This window comes from Carassius gibelio, chromosome B19 (genome assembly GCF_023724105.1).
Source record: "Carassius gibelio isolate Cgi1373 ecotype wild population from Czech Republic chromosome B19, carGib1.2-hapl.c, whole genome shotgun sequence".
NCBI classification, from domain to species: domain Eukaryota; kingdom Metazoa; phylum Chordata; class Actinopteri; order Cypriniformes; family Cyprinidae; genus Carassius; species Carassius gibelio.
In genome coordinates, this window is record NC_068414.1 from 20,965,894 (window position 1) to 20,988,294 (window position 22,401).

Below are 22,401 nucleotides of genomic sequence, written 5' to 3' on the forward strand. Positions count from 1 at the left end.
TCAATGACAAAAACATGCAACAAAAATACTAATATTTAAACTAACAATAAAATAGTTGTCATTAGACTTTGTGGACCACTGCTAGTATGCCAGTTGGGTACTGACTTTACGCATTCATTAAAAATCACAAAACTAAATAAAGTATAAAAACACACACGCACAACACACACACACACACACACACACACCGAGTTCAGCTGGTTAACTGTCATATGCAAAAAAAAAAAAAAAGCTGAATGTGTTGTACATTTTATGGCTGCATGTCTAAACTTCCTAATGCAGAACTTAGTATCTGTTTATATAGCCTCAAAAAAAAAAAAAAAAACTGACTGTACACAAACTCAATGACTGGATGTCCAACGTACATATTTAACAATCAACTGAGGTTTTCAGTAATGGGAGGGTGAGAAACATGCAAATGCTGTGTCCAGTCAGCTTTCTAGATCTCTGCTGGATGCATGGACAATCATCAGAAGTCTCCGCCTCCTGCGCTTGTGATGGCTACTCAGGTCTGTCCGGTCCTCAGTGTGCTGGGTTCCCTGAGCTCCCTGAGTTCTCAGGGGCTGGCTGTAGGGCTGGGTTACACCTCTTTCATTCCTCCCCTCAGGACCCTGCCACTGTGTTTTTCTTCCCTGTCCTGGGCAGCACGCACACTTACATACACACACCTTTCTTTTGCCTGGATCCACCATCCTGGGCTGAGAAGCCAGGAGAGAGGGTGGCAAGGTTCGGAGGAAGCGCTGGGACGATTGGTTTTTGAATAGCGATTCTTCACCATGGATAGATTCTTCATCATCTTCAGGAGCCTGGTCCTGTTGCAGGTGCTCTGCCTGGCCTTTTCACAAGTGGTGAGTTTGGCTGCGGTTATCTACTTTTTCTTGCTGCTGGATGATCTTGAGAATGGGATCATGCATCTTGGAGAACATCCGATGGAATGAAATGGGATTCATTGTCAATTGGACTGGATTGCCATTCAAAAGTCAAAATGCCAACAGATAAAGTTCATTTTGATGTAATTTTGGTGCAATTGGTTCATTAGTTTGCTAGATTACCTGCATATTAGAGACTTTTGATCCTCAGAGTTGCAAGACTTTTTTGATCTTCTGAAAGTTTACCCAAGTGGATAATATTGAATTTTACAACATGCAGAAACATGAGGCCTGGTATTTATCAATAGACTATCTTCAGTCAGCATTATCATTTGATTCTGAAAGCTTAAACAATTCAGTTCAGTAAATGAAATGAATAAATGGAAAGCTGCTGAATAAAATATGAAGCTGAAAGTGAACATGAGACAGATAAACAGAGAGAGGAGAAGGCAGAAAAGGAGAGACTACAAAGAGGCCATTGAAAATACCAGAATCTGCTATTCAAACAGACAGGACCTGAAACTGTTCTCAGCAGAATAACACATACTTGTCAGATTTAGAAGGACCACCTCAGCCCAAAGCTTGCATGCAGCTCATATGAATAAAATCCAATAGATGAAAAGAATGTGCATTGGAAAAACAAATGTATCTTTGATGCTGAATGGGGGAGAGAGGAGGGGGGGTTTCTGTGTAAACATTCCCAGCCTCTCTTTTCCCAGCCCAAATACCCGATTGCACAGCCTCTACTTTTAATTTATTTTTCATCATAAGCCTTGTTCTATCTATCAAATTTGAGCATGTAAACATGTCTGAGGCAGTGTTGTTATCGATAACTAATACCAACAAAAGACTTTTTGAGTAACTGATATAAAGCTCAAATGAAATACATTTCAAAAATACAGAAATGTGGCCTAAGCATCGAAGACTAACGAAAAATGAAAAACTGAGATTAACAACAACAACAACAACAACAACAAAATCACATTAACAAAAGCATGTAGAAATGACTAAAATTTAAATTAAAAAGCTAATATATCAAAATATGAATAAATACTATTAAAGTATATTAAATAATAGTAAAATAATACTAGTCTGAGGTCACAAGAAGCATTCTCAAACAATATAGGCTGTATTTGTTTGTTTATTATCCACACTTAGACTTGCATGCTAGAGGAATTCACCTAATTTTGTAAATTGCCAGAAATGCAGCTAATTACCTTATGAATATTAATGAATAATATGACAACATGAATTAATTCTTAACATAACGTTTTAGAATAAATTGCATACATTTGGCTAGTTATGAGAAAGTTATATACAGAATTCTGTTTGGAAGCATCTGTCTGTGCGTTTCAGTAAACAGTCTTTAGTGAGGATTGAACTGAAACTGTATTAATGTGTTTTATTTTAGACCGGTCCACCTGGACCGCAGGGCCCCCCTGGTCCCCCTGGCCCCGCTGGAACTCCTGGTGCCGACGGCATTGATGTGAGTATTGGAGCCGCCTGGCTGCAGCACAGGTCGAGCTGGTACAAAGACAGGCATTGTGCACCTTGTCATGAGCCCTATATTCATCTGCACTACCAAAATCTTGCCAACAGAGGGCGCAAGAAATAAAAACAATCACACAAGAGGGTTCTGTTAGAGGCTGCCTCTTTCCCATACTGAGAGATTGCTACTAGATGTTGGTTATTTGATACAGTTGTGGCCGAGGCTGGATTCAGTATAAAGAAACTCAGGATAAAAAGGTCTGACTGATCCATTGCATGTCAAAAACAGAAACAGGATCCCCATGTTTCTCCATAAGCTCGATTATTTCAGGATATTTAGATTTTGTAGTTATAAATAGTGATAAATGCATAAATACAATTAATCAACACATTATTATAGTGGTTAATGTATATATATATATATATATATATATATATATATATATATATATATATATATATATTTTATACACACACACAATATATATATACTCAGTATATATAAATACACATATGGATGTAATGATTAACCCTGAGCTGGTAGAAAAATGATTAAAATATGTGACGATTATATATATATATATATATATATATATATATATATATATATATATATATATATATATATATATATATATATATATATATATATATATATATATATATATATATATATATATATATATACAGTACACGTACATATATTACGTAAAACAAATGTTTTTTACTTTGGATGCGATTAATTGCAATAAATCGTTTGACAGCACTACTGAAAATACTTTAAATCTAACCATATAAAGAGTTTAGGATGGAGAAGAATCTTGTTTGTTGGTGGAGTTATATGTGTCCTTTTTTACATTTTATTTTTACATATTTCTTTGACATATTAATAGCATATACTATAGACCAATAGATATTTTATTTTATTTTATTTTATTTTATTTTATTTTATCCCAGTTCTCATTGCTCATGTTTTCCCCCTTGATTTACAGGGTGAAAAGGGTCCTCCTGGACCTCCTGGACCAGTGGTAACCACAGATGATATTTATATATTTACACAACCATTCAAAAGTCACACTCAAAAAACTGAGGTGTTTGTCATGTGTGAACCACTTTACAGGGTCAAAAGGGAGAGCCAGGCGAGCCTGGTCCTGATGGATCTCCAGGGGAGGATGGCATTGATGTAAGTGACACCCATAATGAATGAATTACAGTTATGGACTTTCATGAGGTTATAGATCAGTCATAATTTAGTTGGGGGTGAAAAAAAAAAATTGTCATTTGGAGGTGAATAATTATGTACATTTCAGCAACCTCTCATTTAGTTCTCATTTAATAAAAAAACAAAGCAACAGTGGAGCTAAATCTCATTTTGAATAATTACATTTGTTTTATAATGAACAATGGCATTTGAAATCATGTTCTGGTGAAGGTTATTCACACCTTCTCTCTTCAGTGCTGGCATGAGACTGAGAAAGGAGATGTTAGTCCTAGACTTTCTCAGTCACATGCTAGGAAGCAAACATTCCTAATTGGATTTTCTGGTTAATCCGCTCTGGAATGCCAATCCCTGTTTTTGTCTCCCACTAGATTGTGAATCTGAGGAACTATGTATTTTGAAAATGTTTTGGTACTGAATGAGAAAATGCACATGGATCTTCACATATTACTGTAAATGTTCTGCTTATAAATGACCTGCTTAACTCTTCGCATCACCTTAGAGATGACCCAGTGAATGATTCCATATAAATAATTACTGCCTGAGTATTTTTCAGAAGGCTTGTTTTTCTCTTTCTCTTTCTCCAGGGTTTGATTGGGGCTAAGGGTGAGAGGGGCCCTCGTGGTAATCCTGGACCAAAGGTCAGGAAATAATATTTTCTTTTCTTTAAGGATGCAGAGTGCACACACATTCACGCGGATCATCATTTGGCCAACAAACATACATAACATATCAGTTAATGTTTAACCAATGATAATAGAGGGCAAAGACTGAAAACAATTTTATGAATAACATGAATATCATGTCTGCATATTGAGAATATTCTGAATAACATAAAGGGCCCTACGCAAGGCACAGCGTGTTTGCTATTTCCAGTCTGGCGCCGCTCGCATCGTTTAATTAGCAAATGCATTTGCGCCCATTTGTGCGTCCATGGTCCAAAAAAGAGGTGTGTTCAGGCACATTGCTGGCGCATTGCTATAAGGAGCTGAAAATAGACTGCGCCATAGACCAACTCAAACCTGGTCTAAAGTCTGAAGTCAATGGCGCAATATTTTTTGTTATTTAAAGAGTGTGTTGGTAGAAAATGCGCCTCTGAGCGGGTCCACAGTGCGCACTGACTTTGCTTTTTACACAAAGGTATGCGCATCACACAAACATGCCAAATATTAAAAACAAAAAAATTACAGTGTAAAAGAATATTATTGTGTAGGCTAAATAAATATAATGGATAGTCATTGCATGTGTTAGAATTAGGCTACTTATTTGCACCTGCGCAGTGCGCTTTACACTTCGCGTTTTGATTGTTAAAATAGGGCCCATAATCTTTTCAGGCACTGTTATTCTAAAAGTGTATGAAGAATGGAATGCATCTAATTTCGCATTATGTTTTATTGATGTTCACAGGGTCGGCCAGGGCCAGGTGGACCACCAGGGCGACCTGTAAGTGTAAAAAATATGTTATGAATTTGTTGAACAAAAAAATAATGGTGTAAGACCTCCACTTGCCGTTACTCCTACTATTCAACAGGTGATGTTGTAGTACAAAAATAAATTTGAGTATTTCTATAGATGCTGTATACTATATTCTAGTATTAATGCACTACATTCAAGATCTGTTGCTAATAATTTCCTTCTTTTTACGTCTAGGGACCTGGACTGCCTGGACTTCCTGTAAGTAACCCAGTTCATAATCTAGCTTACTTCCTTAATTTGCTTCCTTTGCCTTTCCTATTTTACTTATTTTATTTAGGGCCCAAGCACTCAAGGTTGGCTATATAAGGCCAAATTAATTTGTTTTTCTCCCATGCCGTTTCAGTGAGAATGATTGGTGTACTTTATCTGTTTGCTTAAAAAACATTTTGCATGTACTAAAGGCTTTTGAAGAGCAAGTCTTACGAAATCTTTTGAATCCTTATGGGATCTTAGCCCACTGAGGTTTTGTCTGTTCTTAGATACAACAGCATGCACTTATTAGTGCATTAGAGTAATAAACAAGTATCTAATTTCTAATTTCACTGTTCATTATCTCATTACAGGGAGCAGCAGGCCCCATTGGGCTTCCTGGACAAATTGGGCCTACTGGGCAAAAGGTGGGTCTCACTCAAATATATTTGTTCATAATAACATGGCATTATATAAATCTTTCATGGTTAAGAATGCTGCTCATACTTACTAACTAAGACTGTAGTTTTGAATATTTTAATTATAAAAAAATTGGCAAAATGCCAATGTAATTAAAAGGATCACTGAACTGCTGCCTCCTTGCACTCAAATCTCTCATCCCATAGGGTGACATGGGAAGTCCTGGAGCTCCAGGATTACCCGGACCTTCAGGAAAGCCAGTAAGTCACAGAATGTTTCATTTACTTCACTTTAAAATGTAGTCTTCTCAAGTCATACCACAGAATCCAATTCTCTGTATAAAACTGTAGGGCTGATAATAAATCAGCGTCAGGACAGTGTAAAATGACATCTCATCTCATAACTATTGCAATTCTGGCTGTACGTTTTATTTCATTTTCTGCTTTATTTCATTTCATTTGAAGGCATCCATTTGGGATCTGCTTCAGAACTGTATTACTTCATAATAAACTCTCCAAAACATAGCCTTTTCTTCCCAGGCACCTGTATTTATATAATCTTTTTCAGTTTTCCTTATCTCATTTGGTGTCATTTTCAGGGTCCACCAGGAAAGTTTTTGGGTTTAGAGGAAGGCAGTGCTGACTTCCAGGTAAGGTGATAGTTTCTCTCCAAAACCATGATGTGCCGCAGCTAAATTCCAAAGTATATCTCTGGAAATAAAATAAAACAAAACCATTAGTCAGCTTGAAAAAGAACGATAACATTGATTGCATGCAATAAATAAATAAATAGTATTTGGAGGTACAGTTTTATAAGGGAATAAATCATCTGCATGTGATCAAACAGCAGCATTGTACAAATTTGCAAACTGTAGGACTGCCAAATAAAACTACTGAAAACAACTTCTTAATGCATTTAATTGGTCTTTTTTCACTTGTTATTTTTTTTTTCCCCAGTAAAATATATATTTAAAAAATCCTTGAAATCCCTCAAATCTTTTTACTTTTTCCCAGTAAAACCATATAAACATCCTTAAAATAAGATACATTTTCTTATAAACGTGTTAGGATGATAATAACAATGCTTAAAATAATACGATGCATTTACTTCTTTCTTTTTATATTTGTCCACTATATTTTTAAACAGCCCTTCTCTGTATTTGGTTTCTCTCAGAGTTTGCCCCGTTAGACCTTACACACCCCTTATTGATCTCAGTGTTCATAGATTTTCCTAATGAGCTTCATTAAATGGATGCCATCAAAGGCTTCTGCCCATTAGCACCTCTCTGGATCAAGAAGCAGAGCGGGTCCCATGGCTGTGATCTGCAGCCAGCCTGCCAGGAGTCTGCTCTGCACTGGGGGATCACGTGGCAGACTGGCTGACTGCTTCTCCTCCGGCCTGTGGTGCCCAGCTGGAGCCCTGTTCTGTCTGGATCAATCCTTATCATCCATTTACTGTAATTAGAGGGCTGGTGGTCTGAGATTTTGTAAAAAAAAAAAATAAAAAAAATTTAAGGGGCTTTTTCGCTCAGCTGAACAGATATGACAGCGATTTTTTTTTTTACCTGTGTGAGGTGGAATGTTGCACATTTTTTAATCTGATGTTGCTGATGTGTGTTGTAGTGTCCAACCAACTGTCCACCTGGGCCGAAAGGTCCTCAGGGCCTACAGGGAGTGAAGGTCAGTAATTTAACATTTTGTATTTTTCTCAGATTTCTTTGTTGTGAATTAATGTGACTCAAGCCTTTGGTTAAAAGGCATTTCAAAGGCCTGCAACCACTTTCCGCATGACTGCATTCGCAAAACAAGATTAAAGTGTTACTTAAGCAAATCCTTCCATTATGACTGCACAAGTGTTTTGCATCATAGTTGTGTACATGAAATGATGGATTGACCAATCAACATTTCCAAAACATTTTACAAAATGTAATGATTCATCATGACATTATTTTTCTCACAGGGACATAAAGGTCGCGCTGGGGTATTAGGAGATCCAGGAAGCATCGGAAAAGTGGTATGTTTTTCTTTATGATGATGTTTGTAATAATAATAATAATAATAATAATAATAACAACAATAAAAATGGCACTTTACAATTATTGCACAATACTGCTTAACTACACTAGCTAACATGAACTAACAATTTGCCTCTAATGCATTAATCCTAATGTAATTTTAATGTAATTTTAACATTAACTAATACATTATTAAAAAACAAAAGTTGTATTGTTTTTGCGCAATGAATCAAAGCTAGGATAAACAAACAATTAAAATTTATAGTTTTATTAAAAAACATGAACAAAGATTAAGAAATACTGTAACAAATGAAATGCTCATTGTTGGTTATTATTAGTCACTACATTACACTACACTACATATTTCACTAATCAACAAATGGAACCTTGTTGTAAATTGTTACAACAACATTATTATTATTGTTATTATTACTACTGCTACTACTACTAATAATAATGATAATGATTATATGTAAATTAAAAATGTTGATTGGAACATTCTGTTGTTATTTTGTTGCCTGACTTAACACTAAACATTGTCAATGCTCTATTCATGTAAAAGTCATGTACGGAGAATGTCTCGGTTACATGTGTAACTCTCACTCCCTGAAAGAGGGAATGGAGTTGTCACGTTGGGACCGCTGAAAGGGAATCTCGCCTGAGAGACCAATCCACTTTGAGTGTAACTAAACGAGCCAATTGATATGCGGAATTAGCATCTTTCTGCCACACAGCACGGGTATAAGAGGCAGCAGGTGCACTGCATTCATTCATGTTTTTGCTGAGGAGCCGAGCCGAGTTGAGTCTGCGACCCTGCCGCTCAGCAGTGTTACATGACATGACAAAAATAGGAATCCCTACCAAGGTGCCACTGGTGCTGCCCTCCCAGTGCCCTTTGTAGTCCTCCTAAACTTTTTTATAAGGCAGATGATAGGATCAGGCTCTACACTGAAAAGGTCGACTACTGCTGTTTCTTGAACAAACCAAATGACTTGGATAACACTGGAAAGTGCGCCCTTCCTAGAGAGGGTTGAGTGACATTTACTCATGTGGAGTAACCCAGAAGGGTTCTATTGCATATGGAAGTCTCTGAGATGACACTCTGCTGCATCATCAAGAGACTGCAGAGCGTCTCATAGGCCAAGGTGATGGCATCCACTATCCAGTGGGCCATCCTCTGCTTGGAGACAGCTTTCCCCTTCTGCTGTCCTCCGTAACAGACAAAGAGCTTCTCTGAAGTCCTAAAGCTCTGAATTCTATCCACGTACTGTCACAGTGCATGTACAGGGCAGAGCAAAGCCAGGGCTGGGTCTGGCTCCTCCAAGGGGCAGCACTTGCAGGTTAACCAGAATAGAGAGGTAGGAACCTTGAGCACATAGCACATAGCAACGTCTCAGCGTTGCACTGGAGTCAGCTGGCCCAAACTCAAGGCACGATTCGTTGAATGAAAATGCCTACAGGTGCTCCACCCTCTTGAAATGGAGCCACTAACAGGACCTGCTCCTCGTCCACCCTGATCTTGCGTCTGTGCAAGTAGGCTCACTGTGTGCCAGTGCATCCGTGCTGAGCATTGCCCTCGGTTAGTGAGTAGAACCACTGGCAGTGGGTGGTTTCTGGAGATACAAACAGGTCTACCTGAGTAACTCCAATCTGTCTCCAGATCAGCTGAACAGCCTGGAGGTGGAGTCTCCAGCTCGCTAGAAGTGTAACTCAAGACTGCCTGATTGAACACTCCTGGGATTTGGATGGCATGAAGGGAGAGGAGGAGGAGGCAGGCAAGTTACAACATGCAATGTGAGCAAAAACCACCATGCCAGTTGATATACACAACAGTCGCAGTATTGTCTGTGTGGATCAGTACATCCCTGCCCCGAAAGGCACCCTCTGAGGTGGTTCATGGCAAGTTGAACTGCCAGTATCTTGAGGCAATTGATATCCCAATGCAGTTGGGGACCCCTCGACACACCTGACATTGTATGTGGCTCCTCAGCCAGTGGCAGAGGCATCTGCTAAAACCACTGCATGCCTAGATACCTGTTCCAGTGGCACTACTGCGGGAAGGAATGAAGGATCAGACCACGGGCTGAAGGTTCTGTGACAGGCCGGTGTATTCTGAACCCGGTGAGAGCTGCGTAGCCATGCCCACCTCAGCACTTGGCCATGGAGCCAGTGCTGAAGCAGTCTCATATGGAGCAGACCGAGTGTAACAACTGCAGCGGGTGCAGCCAAATGCCCCAGGAGCCTCTGAAACAATCCCAGTGAGACTGCTGTCCTGCCTGATAAAGTCTTGAGGTAGTTCAGCACGACAGCACGTTTCAGGGTAAAGCGTGATGTCTGGTTGACCGAATCCAGCTCCATTCCAAGAAAAGAGAACATCTGCATTGGCAAGAGTTTGCTCTTTTCCCAGGTGTCTAAGCACCACGTCCCTGTGTGTGCACAACTGATCTCAAGATTGTGCGAGTATGAGCCAGTATTCAAGAGAGTTGAGGATGCAAAAACCCTGTTCTCTCAAGGGATCAAGGGCCAACTCTGTGACTTTGGTGAAGACACGGTGTGACAGAGACAGATCTTGTACTGATATCCCTGACCCTCGAAGGTCAAACACAGATGGATGCACTCAAAAATGCATTTCTGTGTCAACATTTTGAACCCACCACTCTTCTTGGGCACAATGAAGTAAAGACTGTAAAACCCAGTCCTCATATCAGCTGGAGGGACTGGCTTTATTGCATCTTTCGCCAGCAGGACTGCAATTTCCGCATGCAAGACAGATTTTGCTGATGTAAACCAGATGCCCCTGAACTCGGGGGCATGCCGGGTGAATTGAATCACGTATCCGAGTCTGATGGTCTGGCATTTGACGGCTTGATGCAGGGTCTTGAGGTTCACAGCACCTACCTGATTCCACGAATGGGCAGAGGGAGTGCTCTTGGGCAACCCACTGCTGCCGGCTGGCAAAAAGGGAGGAGGGAAGTGATCTTGTGATGCACAGTCAACCACTCTCCTCCTCTTGGGACCCAGAAACTGAGGAAACTCTCTCTTTCTGAAGTTCTGGGTACCACTGGCTGCTGGGCCAGCGGCGTAACAAAAACAAAAAGAAACATTCCAAAAGATGCAATCACCCGTGTTGCTCTTGTAGGGATTGCTCTTTTAGTGCTGAAGCATACATGAGAGCTGATCACTGCATACTCCTGGTGTGGCTGACTGAACATCGGATGATTCCCACAAGACTGTGACCACTGGTACTGTCTGCTGTAATGCCAGCACTCTTTTTCTGCAATCACTCGAAGAGAAGAGCAGTAATGCACCACCACTCAGCTCTGAAGCAGAAAGATGAATGAATGCAGTGCAACTGCTGCCTCTTATACCCGCGCTGTGGTGTGTGGCAGCCAGATGCGAATTCCGCATGCCAGTGTCCAATGGCTTGTTTAGTTACACTCAAAGTGGATTGGTCTCTCTGACAATATTCCCATTTGTCGGTACTGATATGACGTCGAAAGTGACTGACTGAAAGAGAACTAAATGGTATGTACACTGTGTAACCACAGAGGGACGCTTGTGAGCACCTTTCTGAATGATAAAATGACATGAAATGCGTCCCCTTACAGCTTTACACTTCATTAATCGCATATCATAGTTTGTGACACGCAGAGAACAACAAACATAGTGATTGATTGGTAAGGATTAATAAACAATGCTTATTATTAAGCATCCAGATCATGCTTTGAGTTGCCCCAGCATCTCTCCCCTAACACAGCGTCCATCAGCAGAGCAGGATTATGTGTTAATGATGCCCCTCAAGGCATATAACTGCCTCTAATCTGAGGGTGAGTCACAGACAGAACACATTGACCCAGATGAAAGGAAAAAGTGTGCCGGCAGGTACTGAGAAGCTACTGCGCTGTGAATTAATCACATTTAATGAGCCCCACAAGGACATTAGAATGGACTACAGGGTCAGAGTGGATTTACCCATAATGCACAGCACGACTGTCCAAGCTCAAGTCTTTGGGAAGTGTTGACTTTAATATTGATTATCAAATTCATAACTTGCATATCTGAAGTGCATAACCAAAATTGCTGTATATATTAAAAATAATATTAGCAAAAACAACAACAACAACAACAACAACAAACTTCAGAATGACAAACCACATAACATCCCAAAATAAAAGTACACACATTTTTCTTTAGAATGAAAGTATCTGTTTCATCCTTGTATTCTTGTCCTTAGGGTGGAAAGGGTGAAGTGGGCATCTCCGGTGAACAAGGAATACCAGGCCCTCCAGTAATGTATTTATTTCTGTTTTGGTTTGACTTTATATATATTTTAGAATTTAAGCCTCTGTTGCTGTTACATCATGGCAAGTAATTGTACCAGTACCTTTTTTGAAGGTCCTTTAGGAAATCACCTGTGGAATAAAATATCTGCTTCTCTCTACCACAATAACTTTAGGGTCCACAGGGTCTGAGAGGGTATCCAGGAATGGTGGGGCCCAAAGGCGAGACGGTGAGTCATAGTTCTCAAAATATTACTCTTTATCTTTTTATGGATACCCTAAATATGATCTTGACTAGTCTGAGGAGATATATAAAGAGATAAAGAGCGAGTGACAGCATCCATTTTGCTACTGTTAATTGAAACTGAAAAAATATATATTTTTAAATAAGCTGTAATAAAGTAAACTATAAATGTTACATGAAAAACTTACAGAAAAAAAACTAATTAGAAATGAAACTGAAATCATTAGAAATGTAACTGAAATAAATAAGCTGAACAGATATATTAAAAACCACAAAATTATTAAAATGTAAAAAATAAATAAAGGCTGAAATTATATTTGCATAATATCATAATATATAAATAATAATAATAAAATAACTCAGGGAAACAGTCGATCTGTCGCAGAGTGGAAGACATGACTATGAATAATACACATTTCACATACCTGTAACTGAGAATGGGCATTTTTGGTCCATTAAATATGTGGCTAATTTTATTACTCAGTCTTTGTGTGTGAGATGAGATAATAATTTTGCCAGCCATTTTTAAATATATGTGCATATAGCTTATTTTGCTTCTCCACAGAATTGTGCATACGGGTTGATTTGCATGTGGTTTATTATATTATGTAAAACACCCAGTGGAACATAAACAAATAATGCACAACTTTAATTGCATTTGTAGGACAACAAATCTCCTCTTACATGAATTTTTGTTATTTTGTTTTACAATCTGTAAAAGCCTAAAAGTGATTCACAACCTCTTTGACAGGGACCACGTGGTTATAAAGGAATTTTAGGACCAATCGGAATCCCTGGACGCCCTGTAAGTCTGCAAGTCATGTTTGAATACATTTCATATTCATAACAGAAAAAAAAAAAAAAACAAAAAAAAAAAATGATAATCTCATTGTGCATTGCAGGGTGAAGAGGGACCCCAAGGACCACCTGGAGAGCCTGGTGACAAAGGCGACATGGTAAGTATTAGTAATATGATTCACATCTATTCAACCCATCATTAAATTGTCCTTCTACATGTTAATTTATCAAACTTTTGCTGTTATTCTTGTAGGGAGAGCGTGGAGTACGAGGGCCTCAGGGAGTGGTCGGAAAGAAGGGAGAGAACGTAAGTTAAAAGCTAGCTAATTTAAATGCAATTTAACATACGTCTCCTAAATTTATGCTCTTAATCTTGTGATTAATGTTCATTGTCAGGGTCTTCCAGGAATTGATGGAAAAGATGGTAATCCTGGCATCCCAGGAATAAAGGTATGGATGGCTCTTTTTCAGCGCTTAAATCAATTCCCACAGCAGCCATCATTTTTCAGGAAGACACATGACATGTGTAAAGTATAATGCACATTTAGACAGAGTGAGCAAGTCTTCTTTCATCCTTAACTGGCTTATTTTATCAATGTCAGTGACTGGTTAACTTTTCATGATCCTGCTAATTATACACCCAATTACTTGTCAATAAAAAAAAAAATAAATAAATAAATAAAATAATATATATATATATATATATATATATATATATAATGAATACTGTACTGTCCTGTAATATTTTTAGGGAGCCACAGGACAAAATGGAAGACCTGGAGCCCCTGGTCTTCAGGGAGACGCTGTAAGTAGAATTAAATTTTTTCATTATCCTTTCCATATCATATACACAGTAACTGTCAGAATTAGATGTGCTAGGAACCCTTTGCCATCTTCTTCACATCTGTCCATTGTGTCCCCCTTGTTAAATGAGGATAATTAAAGATAAAAAGTAAAAGTTTAGTGTATTTTCTGCCTACAGTCTGAGTGTGACATTCTTGCCCCGACTATTTTGGAGCCTAAACCACCTTGAAATTGCTTCTACTATTAACTATTCATCATCATCAAACATGACTCTCCTGGTGACTTGGGGTAATGGAGCATGCTGGTTATGATACAAAACATCACAACGTACCTGCGCAAGCCATAATACAGGCACCCTCACTAACAGGATGAGTTATTGCAGCCTTGTTCTGATATCAGCACAGAGGACAGACATGAAGGTGGTCTGCAGGGGTCACTCTATTCATTCTTCATGCAATTCTTCATATTTTTTAGGGTTTGCCTGGAATGCCTGGAGCCAAGGGTGAAATTGGAGTTAAGGTGAGATCATGTAGTTATTTTCTGAATGCCTACATGGTTTTTCTGGAACCATAGTTTTTGGATGTCTGTTGATATTATACTATCCATAATTGATTAATTCTGCTCTTTCATAAATGTATTTGTTTTTATTTTTGAGTTTAGGGTGAGACAGGACCCAGAGGCTTGACGGGAATGCAAGGTCTTCCAGGACCTCAAGTATGTCATATCATTCAAGGTCAGTTTTACGCATAATCCAAAAACTTTTCTGGCTTCTCATTATGTTTCCTGTTTTTTTTCAGGGAGAGCCCGGTCCTCCAGGTGAAGCTGGCATGGAGGGAGTCCCAGGACCAAAGGTCATTGGCCATCCTCATTGACAATCCTTTCATTAACACCGAAGGAAATGATCTTTTCTTAAATTTTCACTTCATGTCCAATAGGGGGATAGGGGCGAAAGAGGACCAGTTGGGCCTCCTGGTATTGTTGGCTTGCCTGTAAGTTTCTTTATGATCTTTCAGACTTTTATTTACAGATATTTATTTTTCTGCTATAATCAGGTCAAAGAAACCCTTTTTCTTAGGAAAATATGGGATCCGCACACATGGGATCTGTCTATTTCAATCCTTCACTTCACTCTTCTTTGTTGTACCTGCAGGGCAGTAAGGGGGAGAGGGGACCCATGGGTGTCCCAGGTGCTCAGGGTCTAACTGGTACTAAGGGTGACAAGGTTTGTGACCATATAAACACAGTGACTAATGGTAACTATATTCTTGTTTAAACTGATAGAATGTTGAGGTTTGACCACATGGGGGCAGTCTTCACTCGTGATTGGACTCTTTTCACTAGAGGACATCTATGCACTTAGATAATCCATGTCCATGTTTCCAAATAATACCCCTCAATTCAGTATGACATATCCTCTTTAATGTTTGTTGTCCTTTAATCTACACTATCCTTGCCATTTAAAACATTGAATATTGGTGTAAAAAGCCAGTTGATTTAATGTGCTCGGATAGTTTACAGTAAAATAAGATATTACCAGCAATAAATTCCCGGTGTCTCACCCATTAGGGCTGAAACTGAGAGATATCTGATGTACAATTGCCTCTCTTCACAGGGATTCCAGGGCAAAGTGGGATCAAAGGGAGACGTTGTGAGTACACCCTCAGAAAGATATGTACACATATTTATGGAGTGAAATAGAAAAGATAAAAGCTAACGACTGAAGGTGACATTGATGGATCTCACCTGCTTCTTTCACAGGGTGATCCTGGTGTAGAGGGATTGGCTGGGGAGAAAGGAGAGAAGGTAAATAAGGCTGTAGTCGGATACATTTATTTAATAGAGTGGTTCCAGAGGACTTCTGTTCATCTTTAAATTACATCTCTCCATCTGACAGGGACAATCTGGGGAGCCCGGACCTAAGGGACAGGTAAGGACAGCTTGAAGAACATAGATAATGTTAGGTGAAACACTTAATTTAGTTACTAGATCCAACTTTTGTAGTTTGGTTTACAATGGTGAAGGACAAGACACAAGTTAACTATGTCAGCTTAAAAAAAAAAAAAAAATACTTTATGCCATCCCAGTTTTATGAGCACATTTAAACATGCCCTCTTACATGTAAACTTTTGCCCAAACCTATGGTGTGAGACAGAGACTACTTTTTCGTCCTACAAATGGAAGACGATGAACAGGGCATGTTTACAGCCTTGCTATTGTTAATTAAAATTAATTATTAAAAAAATATATTTTTTTTGTAAACTGAAATAAAGCTGAGATAAATGAAATATAATTAGTATGTAAAAAAGAAAATATGAAACTGAAATAAAATTGAAATAAAAAAGTCAGAATACTACAATTAAGACTAAAATGTAAATAAATGAAATCTAAAAAGAAATATGAAACTGATAAAAATGCCAAAGCACATACAAATAACTAATATGTACTGTAAACTGAAAAAATAATAATAAATATAGTCAATAATACAATTATTAAATATTAAACAAAACCTATTTAAATATATTAACAGAAACAGCATAACAATAATGCTAAAATAACCTTGGTTTGTGAGTCATGTTAAGGAAACCTGTTTGGAAACAATAAACTCATCAATATGAGGTTGCTCAGACTTATTATTCCTCTGCCCAAAATTCTGGCATGCAACAAGGTTTGTGCTACGAGACTCTTGGCTGACTATAAAATGTGCAAAAGCAATTTTTTTAATCATTAATAATCATTATTGGTAACACCTTAGTATAGGGTCCAATTCGCACTATTAAATAGCATTATTAGCATGTCTATTATTAACATATTGGCTGTTTGATAGTACTTATAAAGCACATATTCTGCATGAAAATATTCTACATCCTTAATCCTATCCAATACCTAAACTTAAAAACTACCTTACTAACTATTAATTAGCAGCTAATTAAGAATTTATTGAGGCTAAAGTCTTAGTTAATGGTTTGTTAATATTGAGAATCTGACCTTAAAATAAAGTGTTTCTTTGCATATTTAATAACTGCCTCCTTTATCAACAGCAAGGTGTGACCGGTGATCAAGGGCACAACGGCCCGACCGGAGATCCCGGTAAACCAGGAGACCAGGGTCCTGCAGGCTTACCTGGTCCACGTGGCCTACACGGAGAAAGAGGAGTTCCAGGGATGCCAGGAATACAAGGACGACCTGTGAGTGTTGAACAGCACCAACAATCCCCAATAATCATTTCCGACCTACATTCCCCCAACAAACAATTCAGTTTGCCGGAGAGCAGCATTTTTGCCTCCGATACAACAAAGCCAAAGTTGCACCAGCCAGACAGGTTGCAGTAGCATGCAGCGTTAGAAAAACCCTTGCAGAAAATAGTAAGAACTCTTACTGGTTAGGAACATTGACTTTCTCTTTCACACTATTGAAGGCATAGTTCACCTGAAAATGAAATAATTTAGTCTTTAATTATACATGTATAAATCTCAATTTCATAAACCCTTATGACTGGTTTTGTGATCCAGGGTCACATATGGAAACGAGGAGCTTGGGCATTTTTCTAAATAACTTATTTTGTGTCCTACACATGAAAGAAATTCAGACAGGTTTGGAATGAGAATAGATGATGAAAATGTTTTATTTATTGGGTGTGAATAGGCGGAGAGTGTTTTCCTCATTTTTATGATTTTGTTTTAAGGGTCGTGATGCTACAGATCAGCACATCGTTGACGTGGTCCTGAAGATGCTTCAAGGTGAGTAACAATCATTGTTCTTTCAGTAAACGGTTGCGATCCAGATTGGCTGCAATCAGTGTGTCAGGAAGAGGGCAGCTGTAATCTAGCTAAATCCACACAGTACTTTTCATCCGCTGAAATGTATTAACGTGCATCATCACTCCTCAGGGACAGCTCTCCTGCCAAACACTGCGGACTGAGTCTGCAGCTATTTATCTGCTGTTCAGAATTGACTTGCACAGAGTTCTGTTTTCTCTGGGATTGTCATTCTCTGCTCTCTGGCCTTCTATTTTGCAAGAGAAAGATGGCCTGAACAGGCCAATGATAACCTCTGTTGGCTCCCACCATTTCACAATGTAATCTCTCAACCTTTCAGCCTGAGATTGCAAACATACCTTCGCTTATACATACCCCCACACTCACCTGAACCGAGGGGAAGCATTCCTCTCTCGTTCCCCATTGGAAAATAGATTAGATGTGGGGATTTGGTCACTGTGACAACTGGTCAACCGATGAATGTCCACCTCTGGATTGTTATCTTAATGATATTTACCCAATGCTGCAGGACACCCGGTGAGAAGTGACTGTGTGCTAGGCTAAGCTTCAACACTATTTGCTGGCATTCTTTTCGGGGCCGGCCACTTCCGTCCCACATTTTTGTATTCCGCTGTGCTGCTCTTTCACTGCTGTTCTATGTAAACATGAGCTAGATGGATGTGCTTGACTTCTGCGATCACGTTTAACCTCTTTTGCAGTTTTGTGCATGAGGGGCTGTTCACATAGAATACGTTTTTCCATTTCACTCCCAGTGTGATTCGTAGAATGAATGTATGCACAGAAAACGCACGTACGCCTCTCTTTCAGATGTGAAATCTATGAATAGCAAATGATCTTGAACTTGCGCGCAACTGAATGGTTTCAGCTTTCTGCCTCGACTCCCAATGAATGTCATTAATATGTAAAAGATCGCCAGTCATCATCCAAATCCTTTAATTTAGAACGGCGATCTGCAAGAACAGCTTACATTTCCAAAAATCTGCAGTACTCTCACAAGAAAAAGTGTGTAAGTATGCTCAGATACTGAAATGATGCTATTATTACGTTTCCACGTCAAAGGGAGGTTTTACAAATGTGACCTGGACCACAAAACCATTCATGAGGGGCAATTTTTTAAATAAATTTATAAATAATCTGAAAGCTGAATAAATAGGCTTTCTGTTGATGTGTGGTTTGTTAGGATTAGACAATATTTTGCGATATACAACTATATGAAAATCTTGAATCTGATGGTGCAAAAAATTAAAATATTGAGAAAATCACCTTTAAAGTTGTCCAAATTAAGTTCTTACCAATGCATATTACTAATCAAAAATTTATCTTTGATATATTTACAGTAGGAAATAATAATAAAAAAATCTTCATGGAACATGATCTTTACTTAATATCCAATGATTTTTGGCATAGAAGAAAAATCAATAATTCTGACCTATACAATGTATTTTTGGCTATTGCTACCCCAGCGACTAAAGATCTGTTATGTGGTCCAGGATCACAAATATGAGTGTTGGCGTGGATCCAAGCATGCACACTCTAAGATCAAATCTGTGCGTATGCACTCTTTATGAATGAGGCCCCATGTCTTTCGCAACATCTTCAACTTTTAGATCAACTTTAAAAAAGGACCAGCATTTTCCCCACATTTCACTGCCCATGTCTTACAGTTTTTTTCTTTTTTTTTTTTTTAAACAAATACACGTCATGTGTGAATGGCCCTCAACGCAGCAATCTAAGCTCAATTTAAAAGAACCCATTTTTACATTTCATTGTTTTTCTATTTAAACATGCAGTAGATGGATGTGTTTGACTGCTGTGCTTGAGCCTCGCTCTTATGCAGCTTCTCACGCATGACGAGCTTCAGACCGAATGCGTTTTTCCATTTCAGTGTACTACTTTTCTGTTGTTTTTCAATGTAAACACGTGCCAGATGAATGTTTGATCACTGCTCCCATCTTGAGCATGACATCACATTATAAAAACATGCCACTCAAGTAAAAAAAAAAGTACATTGAAAAGCATATCAAGTCCTTGCGTTTTTCCCCATTTTTAGATTCTAGACCTTGATTTGTTTTCTAATGCCACTGCTCTGCATCTCAAGTTTTTACATTTCACTGAGCTTCTTTTCCATAGTTTTTCTATTTAAGTTTGCGATCAATGGACATTTTTGACTGCATTGCTCATGTCTTTCTCAGTATTGCACAAAACATGGCATTCTAAAAATGCAATGTGCAAGTTAAAAGAGTGTGCATTAAAAAAAAAAAAGAAGGAAAAAAACGTGTCCATGGCTTTGCAGCATCTTATGGACATGATGTTCTAAAAACACAGCATTTATTCTAAAAGAAGTTCATCTGTAAAAACTTGTTTCTTTTCCTTTCAGACACAAAACATATTCTGGGTGAATGACCAACTTATCTAAACCGAATCATTTATTCTTCTGACAGAGAAGTTAGCTGCGGTAGCGGTGAGCTCTAAGAGAGCTGTGCTGGGTGGAGCAGGTGTGATGGGCCCTCCAGGTCCTCCAGGACCACCTGGACCTCCAGGACCTCAGGGTCCTCATGGACTGCCAGGCGGCCGTGGCATTCCTGGCATGATCGGGGGCCCAGGCCAGATAGGAAACACTGGTCTTAAAGGTTAAACAAACCTTCTAAATATAGATGCTGCTCTTGAGAAAATATTGTCAGTCAGCCTCATTACTTTAAACATCATCCTCATGCTTCTATTTTGCAGGGAAGAGGGGTGCAAAGGGAGAGAGAGGAGATCCTGGACGACCACATCCTGGCCAACCGGGACCACCTGGACTGCCAGGTAAGCTCAAAGTCCACCTGTATAGTCCAAGTTGTCCAAAGGCGAACTGGTTTCCTCAGCAGCCAATCCTGTTTTCTCACAGGTCCTCCAGGTCTTGACGGTGTGGCTCGTGACGGTAGGCCAGGCGAGCGAGGACCCCAGGGTGCAGCGGGTGAGCCAGGCCGTCCTGGAAAAGTTGGTCTTCCCGGTCTTCCTGGATATTGTGAAGCAGCTGCATGTTTGGCAGCATCTGCCTACACTTCTCCCAGATTACAAGAGGCGGGAACAGTAAAGGGCCCATCCACTTAAAGCAAGCCCTCTACTGTGGCATAAGAACATCTGGGAGAGAAAGAAAGTGTCAGAAAGAAAGAAAGAAAGGGGGAGAAGCATGGAAAGAGGAGCACACAGGCCTTCTCTTCAATGGGCACACTATGAGGAGGGAGGGAGCAGCTGCTGCTTGATATTGTGAACTTTTAGTATGTATTAGGATTGTTTATATATGATTTAACATCTACGGGAAGGAAGTGTTAAGTTGGCAATGTCAGCCGCTGCTGCTCTCTCCAACCTCACAGTACAAAGAGATGTGAGAACATTGCCAGTGACATCATTGAGGACATTATCACCATGCACCCTGGACTAGAAGAACTGTGAGAATGACATTTGAAACAAAGGTGCCGTTTTTGTTTTTAAAATATTATTTGTTTCATGCATCTGATCCAAACACCTTAAAGATAAAGGATGATGGTGAGAATTTTACATGCCAGGAAATTCCCCTATAATTGAACCAATAAAAAGTATTCAAAGCTACTTTATTAATAGATTCATTTACCTCGTTCTTCAGTGAACATCTTCCCCGGCTTGAGCTGATACTTCATGTGTACATTATGTCCCCGTTTGTATTGTGCCTGTCTCCGCCGTGAAGCAATGCCTTTGATCTGCTCTTGTGAGATGGTGACGTGCTCCCATTAACTTTATCCTCGGTTCCATGCTGTAAATCTTTGTAAATGTGTATTAATTTTGTATGGACAGGGTAGGTTTAGAATATAAAACAGATCCAGAGTTAATGAATTTAATCAACATTCAGGATCAAACTCCAAACAATGCTCAGACTTTCTGGTCAATTAAAAACCTGTATGCCACTTTGAACATTCTGTGTGTTATGTGCTTAGAGAAGAACTGATTATCTTCATTAACAGACTATTTATTGTTCTCTTTTGGTTCGTCTGTAAACACTCAAGTTTTATTACCTGGTTGTTCAGATTTACCCCAATCAATAAAGAGGAACGTTTTGTAAAACTCAATGTTCTTCTGCATCGTGAACATCTGAGAGGAACAACGATTTTAACTTTTGAAGAGGCACTCCCAAATGTCTGAATCGACTTTGCTTGACTATTCTCAAGTTGCGATCATCCCTGTTTCTTGTTCACCTTTTCGTTCCCATTTTCTTACTTCCAGTCAATTTTGCTTTGAATATGCTTTGATACAGAACTCTGTGAACAGCCACTCTTTTCAGTAATGACCTTCTGTGACTTACTCTCTTTGTGGAGTGTCAATGATTTTCTTCTGGACCATTGCTAAGTCAGCATTCTTCTTCATTATTGTCGTTTTTAAAAAACAAGAAATACTCAGAATTTATATTGTAGGGATGGTAATTTATTGAAACTAAAATGTAAATATTCTAATATTTTTAGATACTGGATTTTTGACTTTGATGATCTGTAAGCTCTAATCATCATCATCAAAAAAAAAAAAAAAAAAAAAAAAAACTTTTAAAATGTATTACTTTATATATATTGATTCTAGGATATATAAATATATATTTCACTTTTTGAAATAAGTTACAAAAAAGTTCAGATACTTGAATAATTTAGTTATTATTTAACTGATGAACTGAGATGAGGAATGGGAAGGTCTATCGCATTGCGATGCTGGATGAAAAAAATACCTTAAGTTGAGTATAAAATCAACACACTAGACCAGGGGTTTTTCAATTTTAGGATTATGAATTAGGATCATCCTCATGTGAGGGACCCCATCCTA

At 38.7% G+C, this 22,401-nt stretch overlaps 1 protein-coding gene across 1 annotated transcript; it reads left to right on the forward strand.

The window, feature by feature from the left end:
* Positions 1-527: 527 nt before the first annotated feature.
* LOC127979364 (collagen alpha-2(IX) chain-like) lies at positions 528-21,662 on the forward strand. The gene is made up of 32 exons (XM_052584772.1): positions 528-848; positions 2,281-2,355; positions 3,350-3,385; positions 3,478-3,540; positions 4,164-4,217; positions 4,984-5,019; positions 5,227-5,250; positions 5,616-5,669; positions 5,868-5,921; positions 6,260-6,310; positions 7,284-7,340; positions 7,621-7,674; positions 11,910-11,963; positions 12,132-12,185; positions 12,951-13,004; positions 13,102-13,155; positions 13,251-13,304; positions 13,394-13,447; positions 13,749-13,802; positions 14,276-14,320; positions 14,462-14,515; positions 14,599-14,652; positions 14,737-14,790; positions 14,952-15,023; positions 15,414-15,449; positions 15,560-15,604; positions 15,696-15,728; positions 16,840-16,986; positions 17,484-17,538; positions 20,019-20,207; positions 20,305-20,382; positions 20,465-21,662. Exons 1-32 carry the CDS (start codon positions 777-779, stop codon positions 20,668-20,670), a joined length of 2,076 nt encoding a protein of 691 aa, XP_052440732.1. The 5' UTR covers positions 528-776; the 3' UTR covers positions 20,671-21,662.
* The last annotated feature ends 739 nt before the right edge of the window (positions 21,663-22,401 follow it).

Coding starts and splice junctions, on each gene's coding strand:
- LOC127979364 (XM_052584772.1), top strand. CDS start 777: ATGGATAGATTCTTCATCATCTTCAGGAGCCTGGTCCTGTTGCAGGTG. Junction 13,803..14,275: donor CTGGTCTTCAGGGAGACGCT/GTAAGTAGAATT, acceptor CATATTTTTTAG/GGTTTGCCTGGAATGCCTGG. Junction 15,450..15,559: donor TGGGATCAAAGGGAGACGTT/GTGAGTACACCC, acceptor CTTCTTTCACAG/GGTGATCCTGGTGTAGAGGG.